At 41.1% G+C, this 25189-nt stretch overlaps 1 protein-coding gene across 2 annotated transcripts; it reads right to left on the reverse strand.

Moving 5' to 3' along the window:
* Positions 1-2704: 2704 nt before the first annotated feature.
* On the reverse strand, positions 2705-24961 carry LOC112851856 (uncharacterized). Of its 2 annotated transcripts, XM_086677294.1 has the most exons (6): positions 24694-24961; positions 23284-23412; positions 17068-17118; positions 15104-15253; positions 12182-12280; positions 2705-5112 (listed from the first exon to the last, which is right to left on the reverse strand). In XM_086677294.1, exons 1-6 carry the CDS (start codon positions 24826-24828, stop codon positions 2893-2895), a joined length of 2784 nt encoding a protein of 927 aa, XP_086533420.1. In that variant the 5' UTR covers positions 24829-24961; the 3' UTR covers positions 2705-2892. The 2 variants fall into 2 exon arrangements, with proteins under 2 accessions (XP_086533420.1, XP_086533421.1); XM_086677295.1 differs by lacking the exon at positions 12182-12280.
* Between the last annotated feature and the right edge of the window lie 228 nt (positions 24962-25189).

The following is a 25189-nucleotide window of genomic DNA, read 5'->3' on the forward strand; positions in this document are numbered from 1 at the left end:
GGGGGTGGGTGATGGGTATTGAGGAGGGCACCTGTTGGGATGAGCACTGGGTGTTGTATGGAAACCAATTTGACAATAAATTTCATATTAAAAAGAAAATCAACTCTTCCAATTTTATGAAAACCTAACCTAGGTTAGGTTTAGTAAGGTTTAGGTTTAGTAAGACAGTTAAAAAAAAAAAAAACAACAATTAGATTTCCTTTAAGTAAATCATCAGTGCTCTGGCTCCCTATAGCCTTTTCACCTGGTCTTATAAACAGCTCCTTCACACATTTACATTCCTTTGTTGGCTCCTAAACACATTTGATTTTGTCAGCTCTAGACTCAAACTCATTGATGGGACAGTACAAGGTACCTCAAAAAGGGGAGCTGAGGGAGAGATTGCCTTTGAAAAGCAGAGAAAAGTGGAATTCTTGCAGATTGGAAAGTTGCTGTGGGCCCCAGGGGGCTTTAGGGGCCTCTGACTTGCTCCCTAGAATCATTCTCAGTGGGACGGAAAAACCTCTCAGAAGATGGTTTTTATCTTTCTTACATTTTTACATTGTAAGTCCAGACCCTAGACACTGTATTTTTGCAATTTTGGAAAAAGATCCTGTATTCCAGGTGTGGTACAGAAGCATCAAATTCACAGGACACTTAGGGTCTAATATGAACCAAAGCAATGAGTTTCTCGGTGGTAAGTGGTGTGGACTAGCCACAGGAATCACCTCTCCAAGGACTTGCACTATTTTAAGACCCCAAGACCTTATGGTACATGGTGCATCAATGTGTGTGTGTGACTTTGTTGGATGGGTATGGAGAAAAATGCAGAACTGACTGCAGGGGTTGGATTCTTAAAGAATATGATGAAGAATTACAAATATTTCAGTCCACACCCAAGTTTGTGGACTGAAACACATCACATAAGCACCATGTAAACATGTGCTAATCTAGCTGAAGCAAAAGGGGGATTTATTAGTATTACTCAGAGTCAGTTGAATACAATCCTCCCCTTCCACAGCCTCTCTTTCTCTTCCCTTTGTCTCTCCACAGAAGGGGATCACTCCCCTCTGTGCCTACGCTGCCCATTTTATCTCCCCCAGTTCACAATCATGCACCTGTGGCCCACCAGGTTGTCCCTGTGGGCCCCTGGAGACGTCTCTGTCACTCTGCAGCCCAGACTCTTGGAATTACAAATCCTCTGGCTGTGTTTGAGGGATGAGTTCAGGTCCCCCTACTTCTCTGCCATGTTGGATTCTTCTCCAGAGCCAGTTGAATACAAAGTGGCAACCATTTAGGAACTGGAGGCCAACTCAGGTAGGGACCTGACCAAGGTTGAACCAACTTGGGAAGCTCAGGAGGCTAATCCTTACTACAGAGGCAAAGGCAACAAGGAGCAGATTACCAGTGTCTCTGGCTCTATGCCTCATTATTCTACTGCATATAACTTCACTCACCTCTAAGTGGAGAGTTTATGTTTTTAAAAAATGACTGAATGCCTTTGAAAAAGACTTGAAAACAAGTTTTTGTGTGGGATTCTTCTGAAGACACAGATATGACCCAGTATGGGGTGACTCACAAGGATGTGAGAGAACTAAAAGAGTGTGAGATTTCAAAAAAGAAGGAGGTTGGAGAGAGATCCCTGGAAATACTTATCTTAGACTTTTTGAAATGGGAAGAAAAATGCAGAAGCCAACAAGCGAGATGAAGAGAAAGGAGGGTTCCCAGGTCCAAATGTATCAGAGAAGTTGAGGAGAAAGAGGATTGAAAAAATGTTATTAAGCTTGGAGGATACAGGGTAACTGATGGCTTTTCACCAGAAAATTTGACCATCAAAGGTCAATTTTCTTTGACCACTGAGGATGAAATTAGATGTGTGAGTGTAGTGAGTTAGAAGTGAGTGTAAGCATATGGAGGGGAGTAGAAGTTTGCTCAGTGTATCACAGTCTGTCCTACTTTCTGTTTTGACATCTGCATCCCTGCCCTCCCCTGCCTCCTACTTCCCTGTCTCTAAGTACGTTTTGTTCTCTCCCTGTCCACTACTTCTGTACTCATTGCCACATTATACCTCGTTAATAACTGGGCAAACTTAGAGTATACATCCTCCACGTAGATTTGCAGAGCAGGGAGTAAAGTGGGTGATTGGAATCGGAAACCAGGGGAGTGGTGGGATTGATTTTTATTTCCCACAGACTCTTTTGGTTCTTGCACCTTTTGAGAGCCTACACAGACTTCTTTCTGGTTGACTTACTGAGCCCCTGTAATACACAGAGTGAGAGGCGAGGAATATTAGCGCCATAGAAAAGCAGGTCCATTAAGTATTAAGGTGTAAAACAGAAATAGACTCATAGAGAAGAAACCGGTGGTTGAGGTGGGTGGTGTGAGAAATAGGTGAAGGGGATTAAGAGGTACAAACTTCTGGTTTTGAAATAAATAAGACGTGGGGGTGAAAAGTACAGCAGAGGGAATATAGTCAATAATATTGTAATAACTTTGCATGGTGATAGGTGGTGACCACACTTGGCTGTGGTGAGCATTTCATAATGTATAGAATTGTCAGATCACTATGATGTCCACCTGCAGCCAGTATTGTATGTCAACTATACTTCAGTAAAAATGTATTAAGCTGTAAAATGAGTTGGCGATCATAAGTTGAAAGACTAACACCGACAACAAAGTTTAAATGTGAGCTACTCCTTCAAACCCAGAAAATTCTACTATGGTGTTAATGTTTGTTGTCATTTTATTTTAGTTAAGGGCAAATCCTTTGAGTGTTTTGCAGGCCCTTTGTTTTCTGGCGAGTGAATAGGTAGCAACCAGACTTGAGAACATAGGTTGGAGGAGACTATATTGTTTTTCCTTATTTTGGTTGCATGCTTGGGAGCATTGTGGCATTTGGGTAGATTTTCCATGTTAGTCAGAGTCCTCAGATTGCTGTTGGTCTTTTGGGGAACATGAGGTAGAAGTTAAAGTCATATCATCTTGGTATGAAGCTGAGCAAATTGAAATGTTTTTTTGCACATCTTGTTCTGAATTTATATCAGACAGATAGGCCAAATTTGTGTCTTGTACTGAGCTTTGGCAGGAGAAACAACAATCTGAATTTTTGTCTTCTGACTGCTGGTTGTGTAGGTTTTGGTATTTCATGCTTTCTGGTTTGTTGTCTCTTATTTGCACGGTTTCTGTTTGCATACCTTCTTTTTGGATATCTGTGGATTTAAGGTCTTGTTCCTCATCTTGATACTGACTGTCGTTGAATGGAATGCTTTGTAATTGCTGACGTCGAGTTATGACGTGCACATTTTGGGCTTCTTGGTATAGAGCTTTCTGCTTTAGGGACTCTTTCTCTAGTAGATCTTGGGTTTGCCAGGCTTGGGATTCCCACCTCAGGGAATGTGGCATTTCAAGTGCCAATTCTTGTGCTTTCCACTCTTTGTTTCTCCAGCCTTGAATTCTCCGGTCTTGGAATTGTTGGCTTGAAGATTGCCAAGCTTGGTATTCCTGGATTTGGGATTGCCAGTTTTGATGTAGCTGCTTCAGGGATTTCTCCTCTTGGGCCTGCAGGTTTTCAACCTCCTCATACTGGGGTTGTTTCTTGGGGGATGTCTCCATATCAGTCTGTTGAGCTTTATCTTTTCTGTCTTTGGGTTGTTCCTTTGGGGATTTCTCCTCTCGGACTTGCAGATCTTTAGTGTGCTCCTGTTGGGTTTGCTTCTTGGGGGATTTCTCCGTATCAGTCTGTTGAGCTTTATCTTGTCTATCTTTGGGCTGTTCCTTTGGGGATTTTTCCTCTTTGTCCTCTTGATATTTACGTTGTCCACTTGGGGATCGCTGCCTTAGGGATTGTTCCTCTAAGACCAGCAGCTGGTCTTTAGTTCGCTGATCTGAGGACTTCTGTCTGGTTTGCTTAACTTGGCTTTGCTTATCTATGGAGTGCCTCTTTGGGGATAACCAGTCCTTGATGTGCTGGTCTAGGGATTTCTTTCTTGGGGATTGCTGGCCTTGCATTTGCAAGTCCTGGGATTTCTGTTTTGGAGTTTGCCAGCCTTTGTTTTGCCTGTATAAATCATGTGACTTTCGGGATTGCAGGTTCTCATTTTGCCAGTCTAGGGATTGCCACTTTGTGGATTTCCTGCTCTGGAATTCCTCCTGAGATTTCCATTCTTGGGTCAGTAACATGACTTCTGATTGCATGTCTTGGTACGATACACGTGCAAGTTGCTGATTTCGATGTTGAAGATCTAGGGCTTGCTGATCTAGGCGTTGTATATTAGAGGACTGGGCTGCATGAAATGCTGGGGCTGCAAGTAGCATGGATTGTGCTGGCAGAGCTTGTAGTTGGGAATGCAGATCTTGGTAAAGTATGCCTTCAGATGGCGGCTTTTGGGATATCATGTCTTGGGATAATATATTTTTAGATGGCATGTCTTGGGCTAATGTGTTCTGGGATGGTGTGTTTTGGGATGGTGCATATTGATATGGCATGTCTAGGGCTTGTGTATCTTGGGATGGCATGCTCTGGTATTGTGATTCTTGGGATGATATGTCTTGGTATGGCATGTCTTCTGATGTCAGGCCTGGAGACTGTGTGTCCTGGTATGTTGGGGCTTGAGATGCCAGGACTGGCAGAGCCTGGGGTGGTAACATTTGGAGTTTTTTTATGTAACTGGATGGGAAAACTTGGAGTGGCAAAGCGCGGGACTGCAGAAGTTGGGTTTGATTTTCTGGGCGTTGTGCAATAGCAGATTTTAGGTCTTCATCTTTCAGTTGTTTGGCATATGGGATGTTTTCTGTGGACCTTTCCAGCAATGTGGGAAGCAAAGGTTTCAGCTTAGGTCTTTCCTCATAAACTTGTGAAGGTGGAGAAATACTTTTCTGTTGTTCATCTAGCATAGACACAGAAGATGTGTAGTAAGTTTTACTGCTTCTCCTCCTTGAATGTCTGAAAGCTAAAGGATTTCTTGTGACTCTTAACTTGAAGAAAGTATAGCCTCCAATGAAAACAGGTTGTATGTTTGTTGTTGAATCAGCAGTGGAGGACTGTTCTTGAAGCTCAAATTGTACTGCAGTATTTTCTTCAGGGACAGAGAGTTCACTCTCTTGAATAACATCCGAAGGCAAGAAAAATACAATCTATAAAACCAAGGGGTATAGAAAACATTAATGGAATAATCAATCACCTTGGATGTTCTTTTCTTCTTGTATTCCCAAATTATTTTTCGCCTCTGCCTTAAGACAGTAGGGAGGACACAACATCTACACAAGGAGTTAGAAAACAAATACCAGTACTAACATTGTCTTTACCATCGACTCACTGGTTTTATCACTATTTATCACTATTACCTCAAATATCGAAAAGGGGAATTTGGTTAAGATTGTCTGAAATATTCTTCTCATACTTAATATTATGAAGCTTCTAAGAAATTTAAAATAATCTTCTCAGCATTCATATATTCAGTTTTATAATGATTTACTGTTCACTTGCTAGGTGAAGATCAAAACTAATTGGATGTGGCCGTTGTCTATAAGGTGCTCACAATTATAGGTATACCAAGATATAAATAGACAGTAATACAGTTTAGCAAATGCTATTATATAAATAGGTGCTAAGTGCTTTATGGGAATGTAGAAGTCATGACCTAATTCTGAGGGCCAGGAAATTGCTTCATTGAGGAATGTTTGATCCATGTCTTGATGGGTGGACAGGAATTCCTCTGGCAAAAAGGTAAGATGAAGTAAGATAGGAGTGAAATGCAGGTAGAAGAGGCAGTGGGTAGAAAAACAAGGCTATGATGCAGCATAGTGTGAAGGCAGATGATAAACATATTGTTGGGTGGTATGCTAGCTGCAATAAGTTGAATGTTTGTGTCCCTTCAAACTTCTACGTTGAAACCTAATCTCCAGTGTGATGGTATTTAAAGGTAGAATGTTTGGGAGAGGTATTAGTTCGGGGGTGGGGCCCTCGTAAATGGAATTAGTGCTTTTATAAAAGGGAACCCCAAAGAGCTCCCGTGCCCTTCCCTCCATGTAAGGACACAGTGAGACTACCAGCTATGAACCAGGAAACAGGTTCTCACCAGACTCTGAATCTACCAGTACCTTGATCTTGGTCTTCCCAGCTTTCAAAACTATGAATAATAAGTTGTTGTTGTTTAAGCCACTCTGTCTTTGGTATAGCAGCCCAAATGGACTAAGATAGAAATTGATGCCAGGAAATGGGAGTGCTGCTGTAACACATGTCTAAAAGTGTGGAAGTATATTTGGAAATGGGTAATGTTTGGAGGCTGGAGGAGGTTTGAGTTCTACATACTAGAAAAAACTTACATTGCTATGAATGAACCATTAAGGGCAATTCTGGTGAGAGCCCAGGAAGAAAAAAAGGAGAGCTGTAGATAAAGCCTTAGTCTTCTTAGAGAATACCTAAGTAATCCTGAACGAGATGTTCGTGGAAATATGGACAATAAAGGTCATCCTGATGAGGTGTCAGACAGAAATGAGAAATATGTTGTTGGAAACCGGAAGAAAGGTGATCTTGGCTATAAAGTTGCAAAGAACATGGCTGAATTGTTTGTGTCCTAATGTTTTGTGGGAGGTAGAACTTGCAATAGTGAAGGAAATGATGGAATTTCATGTAGTAATTATTAATAATGAATGATAAATATTTTATGTAATAATGAAATTTAGCTGAAGCTATTTTTTTTAAGTTTTTCTTTCTTTTTTGAGAAAGACACAGAGAACACAAGTGGGGGAGGGGCAGAGAGAATCACGGGCAGGCTCTGTGAGCCTGATATGGGGCTCGAACCCATGAACTATGAGATCATGACCTGAGCCAAAACCAAGAGTCAGATGTTTAACCAAGTGAGCCATACAGGCACCCCTAGCTAAGCTATTCCTAAGAGGTGTTGAAAGTGAAGCTTGAATCCTTCAGATAGCTAGCTAATGGTAAAATATGAGAAGAGAGACATTACTTAAAAATGGAATTGTTAAGCAAAAAGAAAGCAGGACCAAGTCTATCCATTCTGCAAAAAAAATGAGAACACTAAGAGTACGGCCGTGACTTGTTTGATAAGGAAATCAGTATAGATCAGCCATCTCAACGATAGCCAGAACCTATTCTCCAAGCAATGGAAGAATGACACCAAAGGTGATTCTGAGAGCTTCAAGGGCTGCCACTCCTACCAGGGGCTGACAGTGTAAGAGCCCTGGAAGAAGAATGATTTCAAAGGCTAGGACCATCCCTCTGGTTCAAGCCAAGCCAGAATGCCCCCTCCCAGTGTCTCAGAGGTGGGCACCACCGCATGGGCTGCAACCAGCTGAGCCGTGGGAGTGTGACCACCCCCACTGAGGTTTCAGAATCTGCCATGTGACGGAGCACGGCCTTGGGGCCCCACCCCAGCAGAGCCACAGGCATGGGACTCCAGCCTGGAAGAATCAAAGGGCCCAGGCAGAGAGCTGCTGCAGGGGCAGAGCTCAGGCAGAGAGTTCCTGTGGGGCCTTCCTGCTGAGCCACGTGTGGTTGGAAGCCAGAGCATCCAGCCAAAGGGGGTCACTCTTGAGCCTTAAGGTCTGTTTGTCCTGTTAGGTTTTGGACTTACTTGGAACCTGACCTTTTCCCCCCTTATTTATCCCTTCTGGAATGGGAATGCCTATCCTATGCCTGTCACAACACCGTATTTTGGAAGGTTGGTGTCATAACACATTTGGTTGCATAGGCTCACAGCTAGAGAGGAATTTGCCTCAGCATGGATCTTACATTGAGTCTCACTCCTATCTGATTTAGATGATACTTAGATGAGACTTTGGACTTAGCCTTTGAAGTTCATGCTGAAGCAAGATAAAGACTTCTGGTGCTGTTGGGGTGGAAATAATATATTTTTCATGTGAAAGGGCATGAATTTGGGGGACAGGCAGGGATGGAATACTATAGATTGAGTGTGCCCCTTCCAAATTTATAAGTGGAAACTTAATCCACAGCACGAAGGTGTTTGGAGTTGGGGCCTTTGGGAGGCAATTAAATCATGAGGGTGAAGCCTATATGAATGGGATTAGTGCTTTTATAAAAGAAACCCAGAGAGCGCCTTTGTCTTTCCCACCAGGTGAGCACACAGTGAGAAGATGGCATCTGTGAACCATCTGGCATCCACCAGGCCTGAATCTACTGGCCTCTTGATCTTGGACTTCCAGCCACCAGAATTCTGAGGACTTTTTCTTGTTCGAGCCACCCAGGCCATGCTATTTTTGTTATAGCAGCCTGAAGGTACCAAGACACTAGGCCAGGAAATGCGGACCTTCCTTTACAGGTAAATGAGATCTATTGAAGTTTTTTTAAACAACTAAGTGACAGCATCTGATACAACCTCTAGCCAATGCTTCCCAGTCTTTACTTTTTTTTTTTTTTTGAAAGGGGCTGTCATTACAGCCTCAGTCTGCTGAGTTTTGCCATCCTGTGTCCTTTCTAAGGTCATCCATAGAGTCAGAATAGACTACTTGTTCTGTTTGATGAAGTGATTGGAACTCTGAGTGGTTAAATGACCTAATGATGGTGACCTCTCTGATTGATGGCAGGCCTAAAATAAAATGCCTGCCACATTCTCTTGTATGATCATCGTCATTCCCCACCTTCTAGTTTGTTTTCACATCTATATTTTATCACCATTGGAGGGATATTTATGTGAGGATAAATAGTACTTTAGGGGAGATTTATGCATTCTCACTTACCCTAAAACTTTTGTTTCATTTGAATTGTAATTTTTTTTCATTTGTTAAAAGAAAGATTTGGAGGCATGAATTGGAATTTCTTTAACTTTATTCAAGATTTTAAGTGTATGATTTTAAATGTACTCTTCTCTAATGGTAACAGTGATTGCCAGGTGCTGGACAGAGTTCCAAAGTCATCTCAAGTAATTATTATGACATTCATATGAGGTTATTTTCCTTGTTTTATAACTGAGAGAGCTGAGATTCAGAGATGTTAAGTAACCTGACTAGTGTCCCAGAACTATTAACTGGTGAGGCTAGGAGTCATACACTGCAGTTGAATTCTAGGTCCTGCACTTTTCTCTCTCCTCTCCTCTCCTCTCCTCTCCTCTCCTCTCCTCTCCTCTCCTCTCTTCTCCCCCTCTCCCCTCCCCTCCCCTCCCCTCTCATCTCTGATATATGCTTTATAATAACCACTTCAGTTACACCTTACTCCAGGGTGGCTATTACTGAAGACTATATAAAATAATGTTTGGGGCACGGTGGTTTGCACAGAGAAGTTGTTTGATAAATAACTCTTTCCTCTTTTTGGGATCAGGGTGCATATTACATAACATCTTTGCATTCTCTTTGTACTTTTCACATTGCCATGCCACTAAAAAATAACCCTTTCATGGGGGCGCCTGGCTGGCTCAGTTGGTGAAGCATCCGACTCTTGATTTCAGCTCAGGTTATGATCGTACATTTTGTGGTCTCACGAAATGTGAATCATTAGTAGATAATGGAAGGTAGATGTAGAGACCTAAACTAGAAGGTATGAGGGGCTGGAAGGAGGAGGAAAGGGGGAGTTATGTTTTATGGCGCAGTTTGTATGGGGATGAGGAAAGAGTTTTGGACATAGATAGTGCTGATGGTTACACATCATTATGAATGAATTTAATGCCATTGAATTGTATACTTGTAAGTAGCTAAAATGATAAATAGTATATTATGTATATTTTGCCACTAAAAAAGGATTACTACATGAAAGCTACAGAAATGAAGACAGCATGGAATATGTGAAAGGATCGACATGCAGATCAGTGGGACACAATAGAGCATCCAAAAAGACCTCATATAAATATGAGGTCATATGAGACCTCATATAAATATAAATATTTATATGAGGTCAATTGATTTTCAACCAAGGTGCCAAGGTGATGGGGGAAGACATTGCATTTTTGACAAATAACGTTGGCATAGCTATATATCTCCATGGCAGGGGTGCGTGAACTTCTCACCTCAGAGCTATATAATGTGTAAAAGTTAACTTGACATCTGTTAAAGATCTAAACACAAAAGCTAAAGCTATAAAATTTCCACAAGAAAATAGAGAAAAAAATCCTTACAGTCTTGTAGGCAAAGCTTTGTTGGGACACGAAAAGGACTAACCATAAAAGAAAATAAATCACAAGTTGTTATGTGAAAGAAACTATTAAGAAAATGAAAAGACAAGCCAAGGCTGGGAAGAATAGTAGCAATACATATATCTCAAAAGAGGACTTGTGTTAAGAATCATGTAAGCTCTTGTAATTCAATAAGGTAATGCAATAAAAGTTGGCTAACAATTGGGGCGCCTGGGTGGCGCAGTCGGTTAAGCGTCCGACTTCAGCCAGGTCACGATCTCGCGGTCCGTGAGTTCGAGCCCCGCATCAGGCTCTGGGCTGATGGCTCGGAGCCTGGAGCCTGTTTCCGATTCTGTGTCTCCCTCTCTCTGCCCCTCCCCCGTTCATGCTCTGTCTCTCTCTGTCCCAAAAATAAAATAAAAACGTTGGAAAAAAAAAAAATTAAAAAAAAAAAAGTTGGCTAACAATTTAAAGAGACACATCTCAAAAAAAAAAAAAGAGGACAATAAACACATAGAATCTCATCATCATTTGCCATCAGGGAAATGCAAATTAAAACTACAATGAAATTCTACTACATACACACTAGAATAACAAAATTATCAATACAACTGGCAATTCCAAGTGTTGCTGGTTATAGAGAGCAGCCATACCTCTCATATTACTTATAAGAATGCAAAGTGATACAGCCATTTTGGAGAACCATTTGATATTTTCTTACAAAGTTAAGCGTCCATTTTCCATCCCATCTAGCAACGAGGTCATGGATTTGAGAAATGCAAAAGAGAAATGACACCATATGTCTACCCAAAGATGTGAACTCAAATGTTCATTGCAACCACATGCCCATCAGGAAGTACACGGATAAGCAAATTGTGGTGTGCCCTCACGTAAAAGGAACAAAGTATTGATACATGAGACAACATGGATGAATCTCATGAATATGCTGCTTAGTGAAAGAAGCCTAGACACAAAATGTACTTATTTATGATCCACATATGTGAAGTTTGAAAAAATAAAAACTAATCGAGGTGATGGAGATACTGATTGCAAAGAGGTTCCAGAGACTCCTTCGGGGTGATAGGAATTCACTATATCTTAATTATAATGGTAGCTAAACAGGGGTGTACAATTTGTCAAAACCCCTTGAATTACATACATTTAAAATGGGTGCATTTTATTGTTAGTAAATTATACTTCTACAAAGTTGATGTAAAAGAAAAGTGGGGGAAAAAACCCCACTTAACACGGGTCCTGGAATTGTTTTTTGGGATTTAGAGAACAGGCTCAGGAACCACATTATTTAAAAAAATATTTTTTAATGATCACTTACTTTTGAGAGAGAGAGAGAGACCGACAGAGAGAGAAAGGTGGCACGAGCAGGGGGAGGGGCAGGGAGAGGGAGACACAGAATCTGAAGCAGGCTTCAGGCTCTGAGCCATCAGCACAGAGCCCAATGCAAGTCTTGAACCCACAAACTGTGAGATCATGACCCGAGCTGAAGTCGGAGGCTCAACAGACTGAGCCACCCAGGCATCCCTGGAACCACATTATTTGAGTCAGAATCTTGATGTTCTGTGAACCTGGAGAGGTTACTCTTTGTGTTTTAGTTTTTCATATGTAAAGGAAGGGAATCTTGATGGTTTTGTTAGGATTAAGTTGGTGTTAAGTGATTACAACAGTGACTGACAGAGTAAACATTTAGTAAATGTAAGCTGTAACAATTATAAATAACAGGAGTATGGCTCTTAAATATTTTTCTTCTCTGCCTCTCCTCTGGTGAGGGGATTGACTCACACAGCCTTGTGGCCCAGGGAGAAGCTCTCCGTGTCACAGTAATATAGGTTCCCATTAAGTCTGTTTCTCTTCATATACTCTGGCAGGGAGAGAAGGAGCTATGTCTGAACAGAGATGACCAGACAGCAAAGAGGGCAGGATGGCTGCCTCAAAGGGTGGAGTGAGCCAGCCATCGCTGTTAGTTAAGCTTGTTTCTCCTTGACCTGCCTCACCTCAGAAGTTGTAGTTCAACATCTGAGAATACTGCCCTGCCCACTAATAGGCTGGGGGTCACCTTGCAGTGTCCCCACAGGAACCCATTCTAGCAGTAATATCCAACGCACCTCATCGGAGGTTGTCCAGCACTTGCTTCTGAAGGAGGAGATAGTCACAGAGATGCCGAGCTCTACTATGCTGGTGACCAGTAAGACTGACAAAATTCCCTGCAAATAGTGAGGATAGATATATGGCATTTGGAATGAAAGCTGTATCATTTTAAAGGTAAAAGCCAAGGACTATTTACATCGTATGACCAAGTAAGGAAGGGAAAACCCATATTTTAGATGCCCCCACAGCCATCAGTGACGGAACAATTTTCATCTTATGTCTTTTTGACAAGCAGAGATAACAAACCCTAATGCCTGTAGGGGCCAGGCAACCATCCCAAATAAGTGAAATGGAAGGGGAGACAGTAGAGAATAAAGATATTCCTAGGATGTGTCCATTTCCCAGTTCTGAGCAATAGTTACCGTGTGGGAACAAGGACCCCATGAGGTCTTTCTTCTTTCCTAAGGAAGCTGGATATACAGATTTTTAATGTGAAAATCTCCAGCTTTTCCTTCACTTGTGGGAAGCAAATAGAGCCTATCTGCAGGCTGGATGCAGCTCACAGACTGCTGTTTTGCACACTCTGCTTCAAGGTAATAGATGAAGAAGCAGCATGTGAAATAGCATGGTGTCCAAAAGCTTAGACTGTGAAGACTGAAAGAGCTGGGTGCAGTCGGGCCAAACTTAACTTGGTCGCGTGACTGTGTCTCTAATTCTTGGTTTCCCTATAACCCCTCCAGAAGCCTGGATTTCCCCCCATTTGTTGGTAAAACTGAAATATATGAAGTGCCTACTGTAAATTTGCTGTTGAACAAGATAGACCTGCTCCTGGTCATTGTGGGATTTGCATCAAATAAGGGGGGCAAAGAGTGACAAGTAATTAGACAGTTATTTTTAAGTACGTTGCATTACGTGCCATGAGAAAGTATTGGGAGCCATGCACTACTATAATGGGAGATCTGAACAGGTCGGCCCTGGGAAGGGTAGAAACGGGATCGGGATGGACCTCCTTTTTTTTTTTTTTTTTTTAATTTTTTTTTTTCAACGTTTATTTATTTTTGGGACAGAGAGAGACAGAGCATGAACGGGGGAGGGGCAGAGAGAGAGGGAGACACAGAATCGGAAACAGGCTCCAGGCTCCGAGCCATCAGCCCAGAGCCTGACGCGGGGCTCAAACTCACGGACCCGCGAGATCGTGACCTGGCTGAAGTTGGGCGCTTAACTGACTGCGCCACCCAGGCGCCCCGGGATGGACCTCCTTAATGAAGTGAAATTTAAACCGAGGTTAAAGAATGAGGGGGAATTTTAATTGGGTAGGTGGAAGAGGGTAGGCACTGGGCTGGGGAACATTGGAAGCAGGGGAAAGCTCGTCTTATGGTCCTGGGACAGTAGGTATTTAACACATTAAGGAATTTGGGGAAGTGCCAGAAGTGTGGAGTGGGAAGGGTAATGACGCGGAATAATGTTGGAAAGGTAGGCAAGGTAGGTGTTACAGGGTCTTGTAAGCCTTTTAAGATTTGGGTCTTAATTCTGTATTTCACAAGAAGCCCTTTAGTAATGTGCTCAGATCTGCATTTTTAAATGATGACTCCGGCCACAGTGTGGACAAGTAGATTTGTCTTTGAGACAGAAGATATCCATTCAGGAGATGTCTAGAGCCCACTGTTCTGGCTTGTGTGTGTGTGTGTGTGTGTGTGTGTGTGTGTTTTAAAGCTTATTTGTGATGTTTGAATTACACTAAGGAATTGTGGAGTTGTATACACATGAGGTCTTGGAACGGATTGTTCATGATTCTGCATGTAGGCACTAATCCTGCAAAATCCCTAACTGTGCAGAGCTGAGAGTAGACAGCAGAGTTTTATAAATCTGGAGATTTAACCCTTTTGGTACACGGTTTCTCCCTGATTCATACCAACATAATGAACAGTAGTGGTCTCCTGTCCACTAGAAAAAAGAGTAAGGAATTATAATATATTGTATTCTTGGCCCAATTAGGACAGGATTGTGTTCCTTACGTAGTGTTCTGGCTTTCCTTAGTAAGTTTTTTTTTGAGTCTAATTCTGGAGTTGACCTCAGAATATATGGGATTGTTCTTAGGTTCGCTTTTACAGGTGATTATGAGGAGTAAAAAGATCTCATATGCAGTGACTGGTAGTTCTTTTCTCTTTCCTCTTCATTTGGGGATACAATTTCCCATGATTCTATTTCATTTCAATCCAAAAGGTCAAGTCTCACTAACATCCTGGGACCAAAGCCTTCAAGATGTGGCTGACGGAAATAGAATGAAAGCCTAGTATGTACTCGGGGAAGTAAAGGGAGAGGCCTCTGGGAATCACTGACATGCATAAAAATAATGTCACTGAATACTTACTAGATAAATATTGAAAATTACACCTACAGTTGCATTTCCTGGCAAAGATACATCTCATCTGCTGTAGTGAGTAACATTGCTACATTTATGTAAAATAGTTTATGTTCTAAAATTATTAGAATACATATTAAGTGGCTTAAACATCTTCTCCCACTGTATTTTGTTTTTAGTATTAGTTGAGTAAACTCTTTAGATCATTTTGTTCCTTTTTAATTCTAGAAAGGTAAAATTTCATCTAATCTACATCCGTACTAATAGTAATAGCCAAAACCTATTTGACTGTTTACACTGTGCCAGGCAGTGTTCTAATTTAAGTAACCCTCCTTATTATCTTCATTTTCCACACAAAGAAAACTGGGGCTTAGGCAAGTTACAATATTAGGCCAAGGTCACAAGTGTGTAAGTCACACAAGCAGGGTTCAGATCCTGAATCACAGTGTCTTCTCAAGAGTCTGTTCAAATGCTGACTCGACTTCCATTATTAGAATCAAAATTAATGACTTGATGCATCGTGAACATAGCTCAGATAAGATCGTATAGAGTCACCATATGGAGTAGGACCACTTACATTGAACAGGTTTCTACCTATAACACATATTCCTTCGAGGGAGGGCATCTGGCAGTACTTGTGCTGGTACCTGTAGCTGATAATGGTTAGAGTAATCCCAGCCACCGCAACCAAGGAACTGATGACATTCATGGCTGTGACACCTTGTCCCTAGAAAATAGGTTTTAAAATAATATTAAATAAAAACCAAACCAAATAAAAAAATTCTTGTAAGAGGTGCCTGGGTGGCTCAGTTGGCTTAACATCCAACTCTTGATTTCTGCTCAGGTCCATGATTCCAATGTCATGGCATTGAGCCCCTCACTGGGCTCTGTGCTGAGCATGAACCTGCTTAAAGATTATCTCTCTCTGTCTGTCTGTCTCTCTCTCTCTCTCTCTCTCTCTCTCTGTCTCTCCCCCCCCACTCCGCCCCCTCCCCTGCTTGCACTCTCTCTCTCTCTCTCTCTCTAAAATAACAAAATAAAAAAATAATCTAAAAAAACATGTGCTTAAAAAAAATTAAAAAAAAATTCCTTGTAAGAAATTCTTAGTGCATTTGTCTTTCCAGATACGCCTCAAGGATGAACTGTTCCATCAGGTCAGTATACTTAAAAGGCAAGACAACTCAAATTCTGATTCATCAAAGTCAGAAGACAAACCACGTTTTAGAATGAGCCAGGAAGCCACGAAAGGGAATGGGTAGAGAAGGAGTGCTGTATGGTTAATGCTAAAGAAGACATTCATTTTATCCTAATGCACCATCTTTCATAATCTACAAGCAAAATGGTGTGTTAGAAGATATCTTGGCCTTATAATCAGACCTAATTTTGAGTCCTAGTGAACTAGGACCTTGCACAAGGTAACTAATCTCTGGGAAGCTCAATTTCTACCTCGAGAAATGAGAATAATGTCACCTAATTTTAGGGCAGTATCCATTTATTTATTTATTTTAATAAATGTTTACTGTACCCCAACTATGTGTCCAGCACTGAATTAGGCCCCTGGGACACAAAAATAAACACAGTAGATGAGGTCCTGCCTTCCTGTGGCTTATATTCATTCCCCCAGAGGATTCAAACAATAACCAACCAAATCACTAACATATTTACAGATTGCTACAAATTTGGACTGGGGTTTAATGATTTCCTTTCTTGATTTCAGTGTCCCAACATGGAAGGTATTAAAAGTCCAGATTGCCCTACCAAATTCCCTTTACTCACTCCATATACATATATATATATATATATATATATATATTCCTACTCCATATATATATGTTCCTTTATAACTTGAATATATATATTCAGAGCATCCTGCCTGCCTCTGTCTACGTAGCTCTCAGTGAGTCAGGGTTAGGTCTGCCTGTCCTTAGTTTATTCCTCAGCTCTTAAGGGAACCAATACAGAGAAAAGAACAGCATTGGGTCATTATCTGTAGTGTCTGTACTTACTTCTATGGGTGGAGAAAGATGGGGGCTTTCCCATAGTTCCCCCAGAACTTTCCTATAGTCTGTAGCTATTCTTAGAGGGAAGTGGCAGGGGACCATAAAAACAGTGTTAGAATAGCTTTAAGAGAAGGCTCACATATCCATAGCCTTAAAAAAAACACGAGTCATTGGAAGGTAGTACAGATTTTTAAGTGTCTTTTCTATGTAATATCTTATTAAATTCTCAGAATAACCTTTTGAATAACTTTTCTCTTCCCAGTTGACACAGCAATGAGTGATAGCCTTGATTCTATCCCAGAATGATCTGCTATCAATGTCAGACTCTTTCTTTCAGACCCTGGGCAGGTCCCCAAGAAAAACTTCTGTTGGTGGGGGTGAGAGCTAATGGTGACGTCGGCAGGTAGGGATGACCTGAACTGCAAATTTGATGTCTAAAGATTTTCTTGGGAGACCCTTTGTTTTAAAGGCTTTATATAGAAAGATGATGCAAAGCAAGCAGAAGGTTTTAAACTACATAGAAGTCATGAAAGTAACTTACCATACATTTTTTCTTCTCATTGATTCCTGTGATGTATCCCGTAATAACAAACTATTAAGAAGAAAAGAGATAAAAGTTAGCAGGTAGTGTGTTTGACTCTCTTACAGTATAAATTCCTTCAGAGACTGTATTGTAATCTCTATGTCTGTGAATCTCCCCAACTATATGGTCTTTCCCCCTGAGCATCAGGGAGGAAGGAGGGCAGGCACTGATGTAAGAAGAAATACTGTGTTGGATATGCCCAGCACTGAACAACACCCCTTTGCCAGGGTCAGTTGGGAGAGGCAGGCCCTTCTTTAAGGTCCACAAAATACCACCCAGATGTTTGGCCCAGCTGGGCTCTACACAGAAAGGTAATCCTGGACTCTGGGCCTGGAAGAGGGAATGGTGAGCTGTGTCTGCTCTCAGCAGATGGAGGAAGACGTTCAGGGCAGAACTCTCTAACGGCTGGTATCAGGGCTGGAATCTAGTATAGTTATCTCAGTCACTTCTTGTATCTGGAACATAGAGTCTTGTACAACCCAAGGAAAACGGAGAACTCTGTCACCCAAAGTGGAGCCCCTTACTCATTTGAATATTCTGGGAATGAGAACTTCTGTCGGAATTGGTGTTGGACCTTGAGGACATCCGGGTCTCAGTGTTAGGGACCTCAAGGTGACACACGGAGATCAGAAAGTTACCTTTGATTCCTCCCTCCACTTCACTGCCCACAACAGATCACCACTGGATCGATTCTACCTCCAAAGCGCTCTCAAAGCTTCCCATCTCTTTCTATCTCCACTGCGGCCCATCCAGGTCAGGGAATCCCCTGGATTCTTGCAGCCTCCTTTCAACTGATTGTCCCAGGTTTGCTGTTACCATCCTTGAATTTGTTTACAGCTCAGAAAACCCAATGATGTTTTAAAGATAACAAGTCTTCAAATGTCACTCTCCTGTTTAAAGATTATCAGTGGGTTCCCCTTGCTCTCATATTAGAGTGGCCACATTCTTTTAAAAAAAATTTTTTTTCAACGTTTATTTATTTTTTTGGGGACAGAGAGAGACAGAGCATGAACGGGGGAGGGGCAGAGAGAGAGGGAGACACAGAATCGGAAACAGGCTCCAGGCTCTGAGCCATCAGCCCAGAGCCTGACGCGGGGCTCGAATTCACGGACTGCGAGATCGTGACCTGGCTGAAGTCGGACACTTAACCGACTGCGCCACCCAGGCGCCCCTAGAGTGGCCACATTCTTAATATGACCACAAGGGCTGGCACAACCTGGTTCCATCCTACAGTTTTGGCCTCATTTTGTGCCAGTGCCATAGACTCATTGGTCTTCTTTCTGCTGTTCTTTCCCATATCAAGCTTCTCACTCATGCTTTGCCTTTGCCAGGGGAGGCTTTCCTTGCATTTCACCCAGTGAACACCTATGTGCAAAGCACTTCGCTGACCTCCATGCCAGGTGAATGCCCCATTAAATCTTCACAGGGCATCTGGAACTTGTCTCTTAGAGTACTTAGTGCAAGTGAAATAACGTATCTGTGGAGTCAATTTCACTTTTCCACTTCCAGCTTCCCTATCATATGACAAACCCCATCTGTTTCTAAGAGGAGCAATTCACCACCTCCCTAAGAGGGCCTTGTTTGCCTCTCAGCACCTACAACACTGCCAAAGATAGACTATGTGCTCAGTAAATATCTTCTCAGTGAAGAGTGGAGTTTTAAAGAGCAGCATGCCAGAACCTCACTAGAATCCATCGGTGCAGGTCACACTGAGTCACACTGGGGAAATTCTGTTGTGAAATAAGGAGGTGGGGAGTTGGTCTTTTTGTTTCTCTACAGTGTGGCATGTGTAATTTGAAGATTATAGTTCATATTACAGTATTTCTATTTGGAAAATGAAAATACTACTAGTTGTGTTTGACCTGGAGATTATAGAAAAAGCATGGAATATTTATGTTTGTCAAAAGAGCAGGTTTTTAATAAAAACAATAGTCTCATTTAATTATTTAATGAATTATTATTTAATTCCTTTGTTCATTGAGTTATGTCTACTATGCAGCATGGTTCTAGCTTCTGAGAATGTAACAGAAACTAAAATAGATAATACTTTTGCCATCTTGGGAGGGTATGTTCTAGTGAGGAAAGCTGTGTTGAGTGTACCCTTAAATATTGTGGCACAAGATTAGGAACCAGAGCTGTTGGGATTGAATAGAACTAGCAGTACACTAAGAATTATAATTATGGCTCTATAAATAACTAGATGAGTGACACTCATAAAATTGTCTCTGGGAATAATGAGGGGATTAAACAACAATAGTCATCTTTAAAATTCTCCTTAAGCTATGAGAGTATATGATTCTATGAGTGCTAGCTAGATATGTTTACATTATTATCTGTTCTTGAGATTAAACAACATGGTACTAAACAACTAATGGGTCAATGAAGCAGCCAAAGAATAAGCTTTTAAAAATCCACGGAGACAAATAAAAATGAAAATACAGTGGTCCAAAATCTTTGGGATGCAGTGAAAGCAGTTCTAAGAGGGAAATATATGGTGATACAGGCCTACGTCAAGAAGCAAGGAAAAGCTCAAATAAATAATCTAACTTAACTTTACACCTAAAGGAACTAGAAAAAGAAAACAAAGTCCAAGGTGAGTAGAAGAAGTAAATAATAAAGATCAGAGCAGAAATAAATGACATAGAGACTAAAAAACACAATAGGAAAAATCAGTGAAACCAAGAGCTGGTTCTTGGAAAAGATAAACAACATTGCTAAACCTTTAGCCAGACTCATCAAGAAAAAAAGGGGAAGGATACAAATAAATAAAATCAGAAATGAGAGAGGAGAAGTAACAACTAACACCACAGAAATACAAAGGATTATAAGAGAATACCATGAAAAACTATACACCAAGAAATTGGACAACCTAGAAGAAATGGGTAGATTCCTAAAAGCACACAATCTTCCAAAACAGAATCAGGAAGAAATGGAAAATCTGAACAGGCTGATTAACAGTAATGAAATTGAGTCAGTAATATTAATAATAATAATTTAAAAAAGTGAAAGTCCAGGACCAGATGGATTCACAGGTGAATTCTACCAAACATTTAAAGAAGAGTTAGTATTTCTTTTTCTCAAACTATTCCAAAGAATAGAAGAGGAAAGGAAGCTTCCAAATACATTTGATGAGGACAGAATTACCTTGATACCAAAGCCAGACAAAGACACCAAAAAAAAAGGAAGACTACAGGCCAATATCCCTGAGGAATATAGATTCAAAAATCCTCAATAAAAAAGGTGCCTGGGTGGCTCAGTCAGTTGAGCATCCAACTCTTGTCTTCAGCTCAAGTCATGCTCTTATGGTTTGTGAGTTCAAGTCCCATGTTGGGCTCTGCACTGACAGTGTGGAGCCTGCTTGGGATTCTCTGTCTTTCCCTCTGTCTCTCTCTGCCCCTCCTCCATTCTCTCTCTCTCTCTCTCTCTCTCAAAATAAATAAATAAATAAATAAACTCTAAAAAATTATTTAAAAAATCCTCGACAAAATATTAGTAAGCCACATTCAATAATACAGTGAAAGGATCATTCACTATGATCAAGTGAGATTTATTACAGGGATGCAAGGATCGTTCAATATTTGCAAATCAATCAACATGATACACCACATCAACAAAATGAAGGATAAAAATTACATGATTATCTCAATAGATGCAGAAAAAGCATTTGAAAAAATTCAGTACCCATTCATGATAAAAACACTCAACAAAGTGGGTTTAGAGGAACATACCTCAACATAATCAAGGCCATGTAAGAAAAGCCCATAGCTAACATCGTACTCAGTGGTGAAAAACTGAGAGCTTTTCTGCTACAATCAGGAACAAGACAAGGATGTCTACTCTCTCCACTTTTATTCAACATAATATTGGAGGTCCTAGTCAGAGCAGTCAGGTAAGAAAAAGCAATAAGAGACATCCGTATTGGTAAAGAAGAAGTTAAATGTTCACTATTTGCAGATGACCTGATACTACATGTAGAAAATATTAAAGACTCCACCAACTCCACCAAAAACAAAAAACAAAAAACAAAACAAAAACAACCAGAAGTAATACATGAATTCAGTAAAGTTTCAGGATACAAAATTAATACCCCCAAATCAGCAGTGTTTTTATACACTAGTAACAGTGCCCAAAGCCATCTACAGATTCAATGCAATCCCTATCAAAATACCAATGGCATTTTTCACAGAACCAGAACAAATAATACTAAAGCACTAAATTTGTGTGGAATCACAAAAGACCCTGAATAACCAAAGCATCTTAAGAAAGAAAAACAAAGCTGGAGGTATCACAATTTCAGATTTGAAGATACACTACAAAGTTATAGTAATCAAAACAGTATGGCACTGGCACAAAAGTGGACACATAGCTCAATAGAACAGAATGGAGACCCCAGAAATAAATCCATAATTATATGGTCAATTAATCTGTGACAAAGGAGATAAGAATATACAGTGGGAAAAAGACAGTCTCTTCAATGAGTGATGCTGGGAAAACTGTATAGCTATATGTAAAAAAAAGAATGAATGAAACTGGACTACTTTCTCTAACACCATACACAAAAATAAACTTAAAATGTATTAAATATCTAAATGTGAGACCTGAAACCATAAAAATCCTAGAAGAGAGCATAGGCAGTAATTTCTTTCACATCAGCCATAGAAACATTTTTCTGGACATGTGTCCTAAGGCAAGGGAAACAAAAGCAAAAATAAATTAGTGGGATTGCATCAAAATAAAAGCTTTTGCACAGTGAAGGAAACCATCAACAAAAATTTAAGAGACAACCTTCTGGATAGGAGAAGGCATTTGTAAATGATATATCCAATGAGGTGTTAATAACTGAAATATATAAAGAACTTCTACAACTCAACACCAAGTAAAGCAAACAATATGATTTAAAAATGGGCAAAGGACTTGAATAGACCTTTTCCCAAAGAAGACATATACTTGGTCAATAGACACATGAAAAGATACTCAACGTTACTAATCACCAGGGAAATCAAAACCACAATGCGATATAACCTTACACCTGTTAAAATGACTAAAATAAAAGAAGACAAGAAATAACAAGTGTTGACAAGGATGTGGAGAAAAAGGAATGCTTGCACACTGTTGGTGGGGATGTAAATTGGTATAGCTACTGTGAAAAATAGTATGGAGTTTCTTCAAAAAAGTAAAAAGAGAAACACCATATGATCCAGCAATTCCACAACTGGTTATTTACTGAAAGAAAACAAAAACACTAATTCAAAAAGATAAATGCACCCCTGTGTTTATTGCAGCATTATTTGCAATAGCCAAGATATGAAAGTAACCTAAGTGTCCATCAATAGACAAAAAGAAAAGGAAGACGCAGTATATATACAATGGAATATTACACAACTATAAAAAAAGATGAGATTGTGCTATTTGAGACAGTGTGGACGGAACTAGAAGATATTATGCTTAGTGAAATAAGTCACACTGAAAAAGACAGATACCATATGATTTCACCTATATGTGGAATCTGAAAAAAAAAAAAAGGAATAAGCAAAACAAAAAAGCGATCCAGACCCATAAATACAGAGAACATACTGACAGTTGCCAGAGGGGAGGAGTAGGGGGAATGGAGAAATGGGTTAAGAGAAGAGGGACATACAGGCTTCCAGCTGGGGAATGAATAAATCAGAGGAATAAAAGGCACAGCATAAGGCATTCAGTCAGTGACACTGTAATAGTGTTGTATGTTGACAAATGCTAGCTACACTTGGGTGAGCACAGCATCATGTATAAACTTGTCAAATCACTATATCGTACACCTGAAACTAATGGAACATTTTTTGCTGGCTGTACTCAAATAAAGACTGTCTACTCTCAACCTCCGTTTCCATATTTGCAAAAGAGAAAGTAGGGTATTTACCCATCTGATCTCCCAGGTTGGTAGTAAGGAGCAGATGACTTACTCTACACACAGGGCTCTGGAAACTTTTAAACACTGTACGCCTAAGAGCAGTTATTACTGTGATGATGGTAGATGCAATGACCAAATGGAGTTGCTTCTCTTGCCACACAAGGGACTATCTGGTCTCCTTGGGGACCACATTCATGGGATTCTTCACCCTGGGACCTGACTTGACGCAGTTCAAACCAGTCTTGAAAGTAATTTCGCAAAAGCTCCTAACTGGTAGTACTCACAATAAATGCTCCCCAGAATGGATATCCCGTGAGGAAAACGAGGGGAAATCTCTGGGAGAAATGGAAGTAATTGAATGCAAAGATGGTTCCAACACCCGCAGTGATCAGAGCAAGCAGGATCTGGAGAGCCTGGGAGGAGAGAAATGGGTACATGAGGTCACTGGTGCCCCAGCCTCTTGGGACTCTCCCGGGCCCCTGGGACATCCCACTATGCTTATGTCACGCCTCCCTCGACACGAATGCCTTCCTCTTCCGTTTGCCCACTGCCCTCAGAGCTTCAGAAAGTCCGGTGTCTCTTCTTCTCACTTACCTGGGTCCTACAGGTTCACGTCTTTCACTTTCACCCTTCACTACTTAGTATACCCCCTGTATTACCAGTTTACCTTGCGCCGGACAGATAGGAGTACATGTTTCCATATCCAGTCTGTGCCTTTGGAATTACGGCTCAGCCCCATTCTCTAAAATCTGTGAAGTTTGCTGATCTAGAGTGGAGGGGCTGGGGTGAGGTTTATGTCTCGTCTGCTCTTCCGGCAAGGGCCTGTCCAGAGGTGAGAGTAACCCAGTGGGCTCACGGGCCTGTGAGCAATCTGCACCATTGGTGGTCTGGCAGGGCTGGTGGCTCTTCTCAGGATACAGCTTCTCCTCCAGCATTCTGGGTTTTTCCCCCAGCCCACACCTCGATGGCTCCACCCAAAGTGGTACTTTTACTCTCGTACTAAAGATAGAGGCTGTATACATAGCCCTCCCCTCGGTACATGCATGACTGAAAAATGTTTTGTCTGTATGTCTACGTTGTGGCTCACGGCGAAGCTTTGGAGAGACTTTTCAAAGAACCCCCAACGCCTGGAACAGCACAAAGGGGAAGTTTAACCTCTCCTCACATGGCTTTTAGCTCCAAGGGACATGCCACCATGCCCTGAGGTCACCTCCTCAATAAAATATTTGGGGAAATTATACCAGTTTCCTGCCTTTCTCTCTGCCAGGATTCAAAGAACAGTATTAACTCCACATGAAACAGCCCTAGGATTTCCTCAGGGTTAGGGAAGTTATTAATTGCAGGGTTAAATGAGCCCCCCCCCCCAAGAAACATTTCTAAGACATGTTCATAAATAAGACATTTCTAAGGCCCTCTGCGTGCATTTCTAAACAGAATTTTTATTTCTCTTGTTCATCAAAATCTAGGAAAATGGTATTATTGGCTACATATTGGCTCTTCTGCTGAAGATCTGCTTATTTGTACAAGCAAATAACTTAGGGGTTTTTGTGATTAATGAAGAAGGAAACATTGTAGGCAAAACGTGAGGGAAAAGAAAAGGAATCAAGTCCCTTCCTGTGTCTATTCAGACACACCTGGAAAAATAGCTTCTTTTCTCCCTTCCGAGGAAAACCCGTGGACAGGAGAGCACTTACCCCCAAGACTTTTGGCTCTCCCTTCAGGAAATCCAGCAGAGAGCTCTGAGGCTCATAGGGAAGGGCAGTCAGTACTGTTTCATTTGGTTGTATCATGATGTGGGATGATCTTTGGCCCTCAGATGAAGACTCCATGATTCAATGGCAGAGCTCTATTAGAAGAGTAAGTGATTGAAAAGCACAGCTAGAGTCATGGTCTTCCATTAGCCTCCCATGGAGTCCTTAGCAATGAGCCTTAGCAGTTGCCCTACTCACTCCTACCACCACAGAATCACAGTCATTGCGTCATAGAGTCTTAGAATTCTAGAGCACATCCAGCCCCTGGGATCCACTTGTCTGGAAGACCTACTTTCTTGTCAGTTTGTGTATAAACAGGTGGCAAACACACACACACAAATAGATGGTGTACGTGAAAACAAATCCCAGTACCTATGCTCATGAGATATAAAGGAACTAAAACTTACGGAATGTCTATTCTGTTCTAGATTCTGTAGAT

The sequence above is a fragment of the Puma concolor genome, chromosome D1 (assembly GCF_028749965.1).
Source record: "Puma concolor isolate L17-30 chromosome D1, mPumCon1.1.hap2, whole genome shotgun sequence".
NCBI classification, from domain to species: Eukaryota; Metazoa; Chordata; class Mammalia; order Carnivora; family Felidae; genus Puma; species Puma concolor.